Below are 15,834 nucleotides of genomic sequence, written 5' to 3' on the forward strand. Positions count from 1 at the left end.
GCCGCCCTCCCGGCCGCCTCCGCACCTCGCGCGCCTGCGCTTGCGCGCTGGAGGGGCGGGAGGGGGGCCCCGCTGCTCCTCGCCCCCGCCCCCCATCTCCAACCCCGCCCCGCCCGGGCCGCGGGTGCCAGCTCCGCTGCCCCCGGCGCCCAGGCAGTGGCCTCTGGGAGCGTTTTCTTGCACACCGGGATTCCGTTCGACCTCGGGCCGCCTCTGGATTCTTCGAAAAGGCCGCCCTCAAAATACAGAGGAACCCTCTCCCTTCCCCTCCATTCCCCAGCAAGGGGTGGGGGGCGGTGCTGGTGCCATCAGGAGGGCTCCTTGCTTCACGAGTCGGGGTCTCCTTGGCTGGGTGGGAAGGGCGCATTTGCAGAGTACATGTGGACGAGGGAGGAGGCGGTGACAACGCGGACAGAAGTTAAGTTGCTGACAGGCAGCTAAAATCTTGAAAACCGAATGTCCTTAAAAAGTACAGGCACTTCAGGGATGCTTCTTAGTTTTGGCGGGCCTGTGAAGGCTGATGCTTTTTTTCTGTGGTTTTGCAGGTGGGTTGAAGATAGTGTGGATGTATCTACTGGGGAATCCAATTTAACAGGTGTTTACTGCACACCAGGAAGGCACTCAGATATACAAGTAACTCGAGTACACATTCCTTGTTCCCTGTCGAGTCAATATAATCCAATAATCCTTTTAGTTTAAAAAAAAAAAAGAGAGAGAGAGGGCAGTGGTAACCAAGGTGCGATAACTATTCCTCAGGTAGCTGAAACTTCTCCTAAGCATCTTGGGGACCCAGGCCTGCCTAACTCAACAGGAACACCAAAGAGACCTGCTGGCCAAATTTTTCTTTCTCTAGAAACTAAATCAGTTTTGCTTTTTGATGACTGGAGCTGATGTTTCTCTCTCTCTGCGTACGTTACATCAGAGGATTGCCAAGAAATTGTAGTTAGAAGATTCAGCTCTCTCACCTGTAAATCCTTTATAATCTTGCCCGTCTCTCCTCTGGTTTTGGCTAAGATCAGTACCTAGCTGGTCATCAAGTTCTGCAAATCCTTTCCAAACGCTGGAACCGATTGACTTGCATCTCTAGGCTGACTCCTGTCTGGATCTCTAGGACAAGCTTCATCTGAAGCAGAAAGGCTTACAGCTCAATGCTTTGGGGAGTCAGCAGTAAGCCTTTGATAATAGTCTGTCTGTGGTCCCAATAATCCACTCAGACAACTGGGCTTTTTACTGATCCTTAATTCCTATCTCTAATTCTAGTCCTCTAGTCCTTACTTCCTATGCTTTGCTTCTTTTCCTTCTGCTTGAAGAGTCTTTCTCTTTTTCTCTGTCAAGCACATTCTTATTCATCCTTCAAATATCCATTCAAATGTCATGTTCTCTTTGAGCCTTCCTACATGCCTGGGCAGTTTTAGCTGGTCTGTCCCTTAATTCTGCTCCTAGTCTTCTACATGTATTTCAGAGTGCATTGTATTCTATTTTGTTTACCTGTCTTTAAGTTCATCTAAAAAATGGGGAGCTCTATCTGGAAGATCTGTGTCTTACTCATCCTTTTATCTCCAATGCTTAAGACAGTAATGAAACTTAATAAGCATCTTCAGTTCAGTTCAGTTCAGTCGCTCAGTTGTGTCCGACTCTTTGAGACCCCATGAATCGCAGCACACCAGGCCTCCCTGTCCATCACCAACTCCCGGAATTCACTCAAACTCATGTCCATTGAGTCGGTAAATGCCATCCAGCCATCTCATCCTCTGTCGTCCCCTTCTCCTCTTGCCCCAATCCCTCCCAGCATCAGAGTCTTTTCCAATGAGTCAACTCTTTGCATGAGGTTGGCCGAAGTATTGGAGTTTCAGCTTCAGCATCATTCCTTCCAAAGAACACCCAGGGTTGATCTCCTTCAGAATGGACTGGTTGGATCTCCTTGCAGTCCAAGGGACTCTCAAGAGTCTTCTCCAACACCACACTTCAAAAGCATCAGTTTTTCGGTGCTCAGCCTTCTTAACAGTCCAACTCTCACATCCATACATGACCACTGGAAAAACCATAGCCTTGACTAGATGGACCTTTGTTGGCAAAGTAATGTCTCTGCTTTTGAATATGCTATCTAGGTTGGTCATAACTTTCCTTCCAAGGAGCAAGTGTCTTTTAATTTCATGGCTGCAATCACCATCTGCAGTGATTTTGGAGCTCCCCAAATAAAGTCTGACACTGTTTCCACTGTTTCCCCATCTATTTGAGCTGAAGTGATGGGACCAGATGCCATTTTTCTGAATGTTGAGTTTTAAGTCAATCTTTTCACGCTCATCTTTCACTTTCATCAAGAGGCTTTTTAGTTCTTCTTCATTTTCTGCCATAAGGGTGGTGTCATCTGCATATCTGAGGTTATTGATATTTCTCCCGGCAATCTCCATTCCAGCTTGTGCTTCTTCCAGCCCAGCGTTTCTCATGATGTACTCTGCATATAAGTTAAATAAGCAGGGTGAAAATATACAGCCTTGACTTACTCCTTTCCCTATTTGGCACCAGTCTATTGTTCCATGTCTAGTTCTAACTATTGCTTCCTGACCTGCATATAGGTTTCTCAAGAGGCAGGTCAGGTGGTCTGGTATTCCCATCTCTTTCTGAAATTTTCCACAGTTTATTGTGAGCCACACAGTCATGGCTTTGGCATAGTCAATAAAGCAGAAATAGATGTTTTTCTGGAACTCTCTTGGTTTTTCCATGATCCAGCGGATGTTTGCAATTTGATCTCTGGTTCCTCTGCCTTTTCTAAATCCAGCTTGAACATCTGCAAGTTCACAGTTCGTGTATTGCTGAAGCCTGGCTTGGAAAATTTTGAGCATTACTTTACTAGCGTGTGAGATGAGTGCAATTGTGAGGTAGTTTGAGCATGCTTTGGCATTGCCTTTCTTTGGGATTGGAATGAAAACTGACCTTTTCCAGTCCTGTGGCCACTGCTGAGTTTTCCAAATTTGCTGGCATATTGAGTGCAGCACTTTCACAGCATCATCTTTCAGGATTTGAAATAGCTCAACTGGAATTCCGTCACCTCCACTAGCTTTGTTCGTAGTGATGCTTTCTAAGGCCCACTTGACTTCACATTCCAGGATGTCTGGCTCTAGGTGAGTGATCACACCATCATGATTATCTGGGTCGTGAAGATCTTTTTGTACAGTTCTTCTGTGTATTCTTGCCGCCTTTTCTTAATGTCTTCTGCTTCTGTTCGGTTCATACCATTTCTGTCCTTTATCAAGCCCATCTTTGCATGAAATGTTCCCTTGGTATCTCTAATTTTCTTGAGATCTCTAGTCTTTTCTATTCTGTGGTTTTCCTCTATTTCTTTGCATTGATTGCTGAAGAAGGCTTTCTTATTTCTCCTTGCTATTCTCTGGAACTCTGCATTCAGATGCTTATATCTTTCCTTTTCTCCTTTGCTTTTCACTTCTTTTCTTTTCGCAGCTATTTGTAAGGCCTCCCCAGATAAGTATCTTAAAAATCTGTAATACCCCAGTTTCTAAGACTAGCAGCCCTGCCTTGGTTTTGCCAACCTGTCTCATACATAGAGACAAAGTGCCTTGGCAATACCACCAGTAAAAATTTAATACCACCACTAAATTTAAAGGAAATCACATACAATTGGGTCAGCAAAAGCTAAAAGATTTTCTTCAAATAGTAATATAGGCCCTGACCCAAAGGACTAACATGGACAGCTGTAGGAGAGGAATAGCATGGCACACCCAGGGAGGACTGGGGTGCCTAAAGAGAAGCCTGACTAGAGCAGAACAGATTATGCCTTTAGCCACATTCGCTGAGGGTTTGCAACTGTCCCCAGTGGAAATTATGATGCGGATCCCACTGTATATCCTTGGAACTCCTTGCATACAAGCTTCTTACATATAAGCATCAGAAAACACACACAACTCTTGCTATACTGAGGGCTTTGATTGCTCTTTTGTTGGCTTCATAAAATCCCTAATTAAAAATCTCCAGCTAACTGATACAGGTAAAATTCAAAGTGGACAAAAGTAAGAACTTTCAGAAAGACTATTCCATCCAGACGTTTGACTCATTACACTTCTCTAGAAAAAAAGGCTTGTGGCTGTGTGGTAGAATTATAATGCTTTAAGAACAACCAACTGGCTATTAAATTTGCTCTTCTACCTCTATGGGGTTATGACCTCAGATATAAAGCAGCCAGTCATCTCCTTCCTGCCTTCTTTCCTTCTTTGCTTTCTTTTCTTCTTTCTTTTACTTCTTTCTCTTTTTGTTAATAGTTTAACAAACATTTATAGAGGGCTTAGAGTGTGCCACTTGCTGTGCTAAGGATATTAAACTAAATAGACCTTTGCCTTTTTCTTTAAGAAACTCACAAGGTTATATAGGATGCAGACAAATAAATTTAATATAGTAGGATAACAATATCAACATTTCTAAAGTTAGAGAGACAAAGCATAAAGAAGAGAGTAATGAGCTTTGTGGGGGTGGGGGAGTTAGGAAGATTTTGTCAGTTTGAGCTGAGTTTAAATTTATTAAAAGTGCAACTTTGGAGAAACCCCATGTTTATTTCCTGGAGATTAGCTTTAGTAGTTATTTCAGAAAGCCTGCAGAATAAATTGTATGCCAAAAAGAGGTTCAACTTTTAATGACTGGCTAACGCTCTCAGAATCAAGGCCTGACCTCAACTGAACTGTGAACCAGAAATTGGGACAACAAGCAAGATTTGCTCAATCTCAACCATAACCAATATGTTAAAAAAAAAAAAAAAAGGGAAAACAACGTTAAAGAATGTCAGAACTGCAAGAAATCTTAGAGCTCATCAAGTCCATGTTTTTCATTATGTAGATGGAAGAAAAGTGAGGCTCAGAATGATTAAAGACATGTAAAGTCATGAGAAACCACTAACTGGAAGAGTGTCAGATAAAACAAGAGTATCCATGTTTCAAATTTATTGTTCTTTCAACTTCTCTAAGATAATCTGATAGTGTACCAGAAAGAAAGATTTGATTTTTCTTTTATTCCCAAATAAATGCCTACTTGATAATATCCTGAAATAAACAGGAACAAAATTAGAGCATCAAAAGATTCTGCAAATAGAACCTTTACTTATATATTTCCTTTAATGAAAGGAAGTATATATATTTATGGCTTACCTGGTAGCTCAGGCTTACCTGGTAGCTCAGGCTTCCCTTGTGGCTCAGCTGGTAAAGAAACTGCCTGCAATGCGGGAGACCTGGGTTTGATCCCTGGGTTGGGAAGATCCCCTGGAGAAGGGAACAGCTACCCACTCCAATAGTCTGGCCTGGAGAACTCCATGGACTGTATAGTTCATGGGGTCGCAGAGACGGACACAACTGAGCGACTTTCACTTTCACTTTCCCCTGGTGGCTCAGACGGTAAAGAATCTGCCTGCAGTGTGGAAGACTCAGGTTTGATCCCTGGGTTGGGAAGTTTCCCTGGAGAAGGAAATGGCTACCCACTCCAGTATTCTTGCCTGGAGAATCCCATAGACAGAGGAGCCTGGCAAGCTACAGTTCATTGGGGTCTCAAAGAGTCGGACACGACTGAGGGACTCTAACACTTTCTTTATCTTATGTATGTATGTGTGTGTATATATATATATATATATATATAGAGAGAGAGAGAGAGAGAGAGAGAGAGAGAGAGACTTTAAAAGCAGAATCTCAACCTTGTTGAGCGCATGCTTATAGTTTGAAGCATGTGGATTCTTCTTTAATCAGCAACGTCTACTGTTTGCATTCCAGGCTCTCACTCTCTCTTAAATTGATTGCCATCCTGCGCCCATCAAAAGTGCTAAGGAAGGGATCATCATTAAGGGCACTTATGAGGATATCTGCTTATCCCTACAGATACAGAAGTTCTAAGCTTGTACCAAGTAACATCACCAGAGGGCTAAGAAGTGGGGTGTCAATTGCTTGGCTCTCTCTTTGATGACATGTGTTCTAGTCTTACCCCCACTGGCATTGATCAAAGGTGACTGCAAGAAAGTTGCATGAAGACTGTTTCTGTATTTTCTTTACAAAGGGGAGGTTATTAAGGATACATTCATCTGTTATTCTATACTCTTTGGAAAGGAATAAACATATTTAAGAACTGGTACCAAAAAATGTGCTTTCATTCAAAGAATTGGTATGTGTACTTTAAAAATCAAATGGTAATCATACCACCCAGTTTCCTTTTTTTCTTGACTGCCACAAAGCCCCAAAATAAATGTAAAATAAGGCTCAATATTAGTACACAGGCTTAAACTGGGGGCATATTTGTTTTTTTCATTAATTTTTTTCTAAATCTAACAAAGATGTTTTCTACAAACCTTCTACTGTAAGTGATATGAGATCCTCTTTTGAAAGTTTTAGGGGGATAAATAATGAATAAGTATGTAAAATATTTCCTTTGTTTTGAGTACTTGAGAGTTATGCTTGTTATTAGTAAGCATCAAGTTCTTGCTATGGACAACCATGCTCCAGAGCGCTATGGAAACTAAGAGGTGCATGAAATGACTGGGAAACCTGAAGGGTCTTGAATCTAGTTGTGGTGGTCAAGTATTGTAGAGACAAGGTCAGGTAGCACATTCTAAAGCGATTTCAGACTCATTCTATCCTAAGACTCTATACGTCTATTAAATGAGTAATATGAACATTTGGTCAAAGCATATTCTATTTTGAGTTGGCTTAAATATTGATATTTTGAGTAACATTTTTCTGAAGGTGGTCAAGTTTTTGGATAGCTGTTTCTGAGTAAGTTTTCATAAAAGCAGCTTGTGTTCATGGTGGAAATTTGAAAAATTGGAAAAGTATAAAGGAACTAATTAAAATCATCCACAATCATGCCTTGGGTTCATGTTGTGTAATGTAACACAATATATATAATTTAGAGACCTGCTTTTTTCACTTAACATTATATAGTAATAATTCCTAGATACTAGCTGTTCAATGATGAGATTTCTATTGTGAAACATTCCATTGAATAATTTACTCTATCAGCAGCGCTGTTGTTGCTTTATATGTTTCCAACCTACTCTTCTCTGTTTAATATTAGTACTGTGACCTATTGTACATTTGTAGTAATAGTGATCATAGCATTTAGGAAGCAAATTGATAACATTTGTTATAACATGTCAAGCACTGTGTTGCACTTCACATGAATGGTCTTATTTAGTCTCTAATAACACTGTGAAGTAGGAACTATAGTAAGATGATATAAGGCTTCCTCGATGGCTCACAATCCATCTCAGGAGATGCTGTTTGATCCCTAGGTTGAGAAGATCCCCTGGAGGAGGAAATGGTAACCTATTCAGTATTCTTGCCAGGACAATCCCATGGACAGAGAAGCCTGGCAGGCTATAGTCATAAAAGAGTCCCAAATGCCTGAAGCAACTGAGCACACAGGCATGCAAGATGATATAAACAAGACTCTGATGCTGGGAGAGATTGGGGGCAGGAGGAGAAGGGGACGACAGAGGATGAGATGGCTGGACGGCATCACCGACTAGAGGGACATGAGTTTGAGTGAACTCCGGGAGTTGATGGACAGGGAGGCCTGGTGTGCTGTGATTCATGGGGTCGCAAAGAGTCGGACCTGAGTGACTGAACTGAACTGAACTGAGAGGTTAATTAAAGTGTAACAGCAAGGAGGAGGATTTAACCCTTAGTCTGACTTAAGCAAATATCACAACTTGGTTTTTATTAATAAGTAAATCAGACTGTTCAAAGATTCCAAATACCTATAAAAATGTGCATTAAGTTAAGAAATCTATAAGATTCTTCTTCATTGCCTTCCTCATTCTTTACATTTTTTAAAGAAAAAAGTCAGTAATGAGTATTTATTTTTTGTACTTTAGCAATTGTTATTGCACTATGATAAAATGTGTGTTCTCTTTATATTTTCTTTTTTCTTTTTGTTGACATATAATTAAAATAATACATTATGTACAACATAGTGATTCAATATTTGTATATAATGTGAAATAATCACCACAATCAGTCTAATTAATATCTATCACCATTCATAGTTACAAGTTTTTCTTGTGGTGAGAACTTTTATAGATCTTGTTTTGTGGTCTACAGAAGATAGTAAGAACACAGACTCCAGAATGAGCCTTTCATTTTTATCAGAGGACAGTAAAACCACTAATTAAGAGGAAAAAAGTGGGGTGGGGGCAAAAATTCTTAAGTTTACCGTCAGTGGACATGTTCAATGTTCATAATTCTTAAATACCTGAAAAAAAAAAAAAGAAGAAACTGAATTAAACTAGCTAACCGACTAGCTAGCTGAGGTCCTGCTTCCACCGGCTCTGTTTTAAAAAGGATAGATTAGGATGATTTGCAATCTGCACATCATTTGACGACATTGAAAATAAGGGTACTAAAGCGCTTAATGATGGTTGCAATGGTTTCATTTCTTAAGTAGTCCAAACTACCACTGTGGCTTAATACACCTTTTGAAATAGTGCCAAACCGGCTCTAAACTTACACAAAGTCTCAATTAGAGAATTCATAATTAAACAACTTAAGAGTGCTGAATGATTCTAAAAACAGACCAAATCTTATTTAAACCTGATTGACTAATTCGTGAACATCCTGGAGCTAAAATCTATTTAGCTGGGCACCCACCAAATCCTAGACGTTACAAACGAAGAAATAAAGTCTTGAGAAGTGAAAGAATATAGGAAGGAGCCAAACAACTGCTTTCTTCACCGCCTAACCTAAAAACGTCTAGAAAGAAAGAATCTTTGCTTTCCTAGACAAGAGGCCTCCGGCTGCCCAGCATCGCCACACTGCGGGCGCCTCTCTCTCCATCAGGGTCGGGCGGCTGCCATCTGAAGTCTTAGCGTCTTCCAGCCGCCGGCCCAACCCAGAGTCTCACAGACTTTGGGGGCTCTCGCTTTCGGCCACCAGCAGCACCAGTAGCAGCAGCATGAGGCTGAGCATCACTAGCATGAGGAAGAGCGGCATGGCGCGTCCCGGCGGTGCCCCGGACCCGCGGGCGAGTTGGGGTTGGGGGGCAGCAGGGATGAGGAGCGGCGGGGCTGCAGGCGGGTAGTGCGCTCGGCTGGGGCTGGGCGGCGGCGCCGGCGTTGCCTGGAAACGGGCCGCGCGCGTCCCCAGCTGCCGCGCGCTCACGTCAAGGTTTGTTTAATAATCGCCCGGGTATTTATTGTCCTGGCTCCCGGCGGCCGCGCGGGAGCCGGGAGACCGCGCGCGGGGCAGCGAATGAGGCGCGGCGGCTGTGGCCCAGGGCACCTCCCCCCGGCTTCTCGAACCCTGCCCCATCCGACCCGAGGGGGGAGGATGGAAACACCAGCCGCGCTCTGAGCTCCTCAGGAAGAGAACACCTTTCCCGCCACACCACCCCTCGGTCCACGAGTCCATCTCCCAGAGCGGGCCGAGCGGAAGAGCGAGCGATGGCAGATAACCTGAGGAGACTGGTCTCCAACGAAGCTTTACGATCGTTGCAGGACAAGCTAGAGTCCTGGCTGAGGGAGTACAACGTGAGTCAGAGGGGAAGACCCCCGGGGTTCGCCCTCTCTCTAGTTCCTTGTACAACCCTCAGCGGGAGGTTCTTAGGACTGGCCTCCGGGTGACTGCTTTGCCAAGTCCCGCAGTTTTGATTCCTCACTGGGACCCGCACCGAGGGAAGCAGGGAAATGCGATTCCTTTTTCTCCTTCTGGCGCGAGGTGGCGCGGTCCGCGAAGCGCTGGACTGGTGGTAGCAGAGGAGAGCTGCTAGTTTAGCGAGCGGTAGCTAAGGACGCTGGCGGTCCTAGCAACGGGAAGCCCTGCGAGCAACGCAGGTCCGGTCTAGCTTGTCACTCTTCCTCCAGTTCCCTCTGCCTGCAGCCCACCCCCATACGCCAACTCGAATTATTATTATTTATTACATCCCACCTCCTGCCTTTCCGCAAGTCTCCCACTCTGGGATAAGATTTTTATAGAAATATACCCAGGAGTTAGTACCCAGAAGTCAATGAAACGAACACTAGTCAACCTTGCGAGTTTCACTTGTGTGCTGATGAGCATGGCAAGTAAGGTAGTTTCAACACTAGGGCAGATTTCAGAAAGCCTGTTGTCAAGGCATTTGTAAGCCAATATTCTGTCATCAAACCCAGTTCAGTTCAATTCAGTTCAGTCTCAGTTGTGTCCGACTCTTTGCGACCCCATGAATAGCAGCACGCCAGGCCTCCCCGTCCATCACCAACTCCCAGAGTTCACTCAGACTCACGTCCATCGAGTCAGTGATGCCATCCAGCCATCTCATCCTCTGTCGTCCCCTTCTCCTCCTGCCCCCAATCCCTTCCAGCATCAGAGTCTTTTCCAATGAGTCACCTCTTCACATGAGGTGGCCAAAGTACTGGAGTTTCAGCTTTAGCATCATTCCTTCCAAAGAAATCCCAGGACTGATCTCCTTCAGAATGGACTGGTTGGATCTCCTTTCAGTCCAAGGGGCTCTCAGGAGTCTTCTCCAACACCACAGTTCAAAAGCATCAATTCCTCGGCGCTCAGCCTTCTTCACAGTCCAACTCTCACATCCATACATGACCACAGGAAAAACCATAGCCTTGACTATCTAGGTTGGTCATAACTTTTCTTTCAAGGAGTACGCGTCTTTTAATTTCATGGCTGCAATCACCATCTGCAGTCAAACCGGAGGCTCTTGCATTGCAGATGGATTTTTTTTACCAGCTGAGCTACAGTATAGAACTCCCCTTTTTAAGATGAATGGGAGCTGGAGTGGGGGTGGGGGTGGGGGCCACCACCCCCCCTACCCCACTCCAGCTCCCATTCATCTCTCCATCCAGATAGTAGAACTCCAGTGCAGAATTTGCTTCGGTTGGTCTGTCTTAAAAAGGGGAGTTCTATACTGTAGCTCAGCTGGTAAAAAAAAATCCATCTGCAATGCAAGAGACTCCGGTTTGATTCCTGGATCAGGAAGATCCCCTGGAGAAGGGCATGGCAACCCACTCTAGTATTCTTGCCTGGAGAATCCCCATGGACAGAGGAGCCTGGCGGGCTACACTGAGTCAGACAAAGAGTCAGACATGACTTAGTGACTGAACAATAACAACAAAAAAGGAGAGTCCTATTCTCACACAGCCAGTAGAACAATGCAGGAAAAAGAGCTGGGGACCCAGGATCAGCTCCATCCCGCCAGCTTTTAGGTCTGACTTTGCAGAGAACTGGCTGGCTGAATCACTGGGGCTTCCCTGGTGGCTCAGCGGTAAAGAATCCACCTGCCAGTGTAGGAGATGCTGGTTCATTCCCTGGGTCTGCAAGATCCCCTGGAGAAGGAAATGGCAACCCACACCAGTATTCTTTCTTGCCCGGAAAATCTCATGGACAGAGAAGCCTGGTGGCTTAGTGACTAAACAACAACAAGCAACAACAACAAAAGCTGAATCATTTGGGGCAAATTATTTAACCTCTGGGTCTCAGTACCTCCTCAGCTAACTGGGAGACTGGAATTGATGTGGATGAAGTTCCTTTTTGGATCTCAATTTTTTTAGTCTAAATTAGCTTGTTTCTGAAATCCTACCAGGAAAATGCAACTGCCTGCCATCATGAGTCCCTGGGCTTTCCTATCCACCTTGTAACCAGGCACCTGGGAGGAGGGGAGCTCAAAGCAATATGGCTTTCTCCTTAGCCTGCTTTTCTAGTGTTTACCCCATTTGCCCACATTTAAACCAATATTGATTATTCCTTCTCCATCAGAATTGCAGGAAAATTGAAATTCACCATTAGCACAAAGACTTGGGTTCCCCCCACCACCTACCTTTAAAAGTGGCTACTTGTTACCTAATCTCAGAAGGATGAGAATAACAAATCTTAATGAATGTATTTTCTCTTCTTAAAACTACTTCTTATAAAATTTTTTTTTCTTGCCCTGTGGCCTAAATTAACTTGAACCATTAAAAAGTGTATTCAGTTTGTCACTAGACAATGTTGAACACAAATGACACTGATAGTGGCTGGACCCACTTAAATGATTGTTTTAGAAACAACCTGTAAGTTCTGAGAAAGGCCAAAGTTTATTGTACTTTCTCTCCTCACTAACAGTGGTGCACTCCATTCTTCTGTTCTCGCTGAAACCATTTCTACTTAGATTCCTCACTTGTGGCCCTCCCCATCTCCAGTACACACATGTAATTCGTAGAGACTGCACTCTTAGAGATCAGTGCCTTCCCAGATATTGTGGCCATTCCTTGGGCATCATCATTTCTCTTCAACGTTCTGGCATCTCTACTGAATTTGACTGTCGACACTCTATTTGTCTCCTTGTCTTACCCATACTCCTCTCATAGTTGTTCTTCAAGGGCAGACTTTAGAAACCTTCTCTTCCACTTACATTCCTATTTCATCTCTTACCCCTATGCTGATGAATATCATATCTAAACTCAGGTCCTTTTCTCATCTGAGCTCTCACTTCTCCAAATGTCCATTGGACATTTTCAGTTGTGCTGTTGTCATTGCAAAGTCAAATCAGTGTAAGACTGACCCTAGCTTCTCCCATGCCACAAACACTGACTTCTTTCCTTTAGTTACAGACTTTATCATGACATACTCCACTACTTTCTCACCAGCAGAATCTGTTGGTACTAGTTTCTGAGCTTGTGCAGAACCTGAGCATGTTCCACACCGTCCCTGCCTCCACTGCCACACTTGTACACCTTTGGTCATCTTTTATTTGTGTTACTTAAAAAAAAAATAACCCAAAGTAATTCTTCTAAATACCAAGTCAGATCAAGTTACTCCTATGGCAAAACTCTCCAAACTTTATATCTCAGAAAAAAATTTCCTGCAATGGCCATCAAACTCCTGTACAGCTGTGCTCCTTTAAACTCTGTGATGTTATCTCTTACCCTCTCCCTTGCTCAACCACTCCAGCAATACTAGACTGCTTGCTCATGGTAGAGCAGAACTGTCCGACAGAACTTTCCATGATGATGGACACATTCTATATATATCTTTATATCAGCACTGTCCAACATGGTGGCCAATAAGCATTTGAAATTCAATGAGTGCAAACTGAGGAACTGAAGTTTTAACTTCATTGAAGTCTGGTTTGAATTCCACTAGTTACCAGTGGCAACTGTATTGGACTGAGCAGCCACCCTCGCCCCTGGAACAACTGTGCCCCTTCTCTGCTTTATTTCTTCCATAATATCCTTCTCCATCCATAATATCTACCCCTTCTAATTTTTACTGATTTACTCTTTTATTTTGTTGATTAGTTTTCTTCCCCTCCCCCAACACACCCTAAAAGGTAAGCTCCAGATAGCAGAGATTTCCATTTCATTCCACTTTTGGCCCCTAGTGGTTGCTCAATAAATCATGACTGGCTGAATGCCACCACCTTTCTCCCAGACACCCAGTTCCTTGGACTCATTTCTGATGAACCTCATATTCAGTGTAAAATTAGAAATGATCCCTGTGCGTGCCTTGTGTGTTCAGTCGCTTCAGTCGTGTTCAACTCTCTGTAGCTCTATGGACCATAGCCCACTAGGCTCCTCTGTCCATGGGGTTCTCCAGGCAAGAATATTGAAGTGGGTTGCCATGCCCTCCTCCAGGGGATCTTCCTGACCCAGGGATTGAACTGGAGTCTCCTGCATCTCCTGCATTGCTGGCAGATTCTTTACCCCTGAGCCAGCAGGGAAGCCCAGAAATGATCCCCAAATATTTTTAATTCAACTTTTCTTAAAATTGAAACCAGAAGCCAGAATTAACAATCAGGAGCACAAGTGAAAGGGTGCAAGCATTATGAACAGTGTGTGTGTGTGTGTGTGTGTGTGTGTGTGTGTGGCGGGTGGCGCAGGCGTGGTGCTTAAGAAAGACAATGAGAAAATCTCTTTACAGCACCTACCAACATTTAGGTTACATTGAGACTTATTCAACATCTTGTCATCTACAGTTTGAGTTTCAGTCAATTGCTAAGAGTTTTCCTGTAATACTGCAATGTTATTTTATTAGTTCCAAAGACTTTGGCCTTGAATCCTTAAGATGAAGAGTATTCATTGTAGCAAATTATATTTATTAAAATATTGGTTGTAGAGAATTATGTTTTTTCCTTAAAAGCTTCAAATTATGTTTGCTATGGAAGGTTGGTTTTTCTGACTGTGACTACATTAATTGAGTTCTGATAAACTCAAGCAAAAGAAAAGACCGTATATATTCCTCTAGAATTAGGAACATGGTTAAAGTTATTCCTTTGGGAAAAGTTATTTTCAAGTGAAATAGATAAATAACTTGAACAGATTAATTCTAAAACACAATGCAGAATTATGATTGTTTTCCAAACCAGCCATCATTTAGATTAACAATTAGATCCTATTTAGTTTTTCTTCTTAATTTCTCTAATATAATTTCCTTCTTTATCCATTCCTATCCCCTCTGCCTTTATCTGGCCATCACCACCATCTCATACACAGCCTGTTTCCTTGATTCCTATGTTGTCAGAAATAGTAAGTTCTTTTAAAATATAGTTTTCTGCCCTGAAGCCTTTGTTTTTTATCTTTTGGCTTGTTTTTAATCTTACAACATCTACCAATCTTCTGGGCCTTTGGCAAAACTGCTTCTTGCTTGATTTTATTTTTGTAAGTTACATTTATCTTATCTTCAGGAAAAAATATTTTCCAACCCACTCCCCTCCCAGAGAAGCAAGTCCTAAAAACAACAGCAAAGAGCACCACCTCATTTTCTTTTAGTTATTAAAGAGATGCTGAATTATTGCATTACTTTGTCTTTAAAACTTGGACTCCATTGGAGACTCAGGGATGGGTTGTGGTAAACACATGAATTGCAGAGTTAGTTTTCCTCCTTTGTGGTTATTGAGAATGTTAGTGGAACAGCCAAAGAGAATTCCTTCTTACTCAACCAATAACTGAGCCAGGTATTAAGAGTTTAAGAATTAATTGAAAAAATGGTTACTTAGCTCCTGGTGTGTATAAAGGTTTGGGTGAGATGCTCTATATTCACACTTTTTCTGCAGTGTACACTTATTCCTCAGACAAATTTTTTTTTATAGTATGTCTGTCTATGCTAGGTGCTGGGAATAAAAATGTCAGCTGAATCTTACTGATGAAATTCTAGCTGGAGAAGAGGACAAGGGAGAGAGGAAAGGATGTGGGCAAGAAGCTGGGAAGCATGAAAAAGCTAGCATGTCTTGGGGGACTGGGAATAATTCCAGGCAGGGAGTGGGCATGAGATAAGGCCAAGGAGATGAGGTGGTGGGGGCCAGGGACGGGTGCCTTGGGTGGTTTGTTATGGAGTTCGGACTTTATCCTGAAGGCAATGGGGAGAAACAAAGTATTATATAGGGAGGTAATGCTTCTCTTGCATTACTCTCCCCTTGTGCTATAGAATTCTGTACTAACAAGTGTAAACAACATATTAAATATCAGCACATAAAAATGAGCTCTTAAAGAGGTGTCCTCTGTTTGTTTTAGAATAATCTCTGTGATTGAAATAGAACCTGCTTTTAGGCCAAAACATGCCTGATTCTAAGCATAAAAGTAAAAGCTTGCTGCTGCAAGCTGTGTGTTACGCCAGGATTCGTGACCTCTGGAAGAAAGGATTTTGATCCCGGGTCAGAAAGGATACTTGATTACTTGGAGCCTTTTGTGTAGCAAAGTTTTCATAAAGTATAGCAGAAATAGGGAAAGCTTCTAACATAGACATCAGAAGGGAACATAAAGAGTGCCAAGGCATTTTATGTCTGTTAGCTAGCTTCTAATCAGATAAAGAAACACCTCAAGGCTGAGGGAGTTTCACCAGGCTCCTCTCCCACAATATGCATTTTTGAGAGGATGGCCAAGGTGTGTCA

At 42.9% G+C, this 15,834-nt stretch overlaps 1 protein-coding gene across 3 annotated transcripts in view; it reads left to right on the forward strand.

Annotated features, from left to right (window-relative positions):
• The first annotated feature begins 9,339 nt into the window (after positions 1-9,339).
• The window catches only part of SPATA18 (spermatogenesis associated 18), a 50,253-nt gene continuing 43,758 nt past the window's right edge, over positions 9,340-15,834 (forward strand). For all 3 annotated transcript variants that reach the window (XM_015096498.4, XM_042251415.2, XM_015096499.4), the window contains exon 1: positions 9,340-9,508. In XM_015096498.4, the coding sequence (XP_014951984.2) occupies positions 9,422-9,508 (87 nt within the window). In that variant the 5' untranslated portion in view covers positions 9,340-9,421. The remainder of the gene's footprint in view (positions 9,509-15,834) is intronic.

The sequence above is a fragment of the Ovis aries genome, chromosome 6 (genome assembly GCF_016772045.2).
Source record: "Ovis aries strain OAR_USU_Benz2616 breed Rambouillet chromosome 6, ARS-UI_Ramb_v3.0, whole genome shotgun sequence".
Taxonomy (NCBI): Eukaryota; Metazoa; Chordata; class Mammalia; order Artiodactyla; family Bovidae; genus Ovis; species Ovis aries.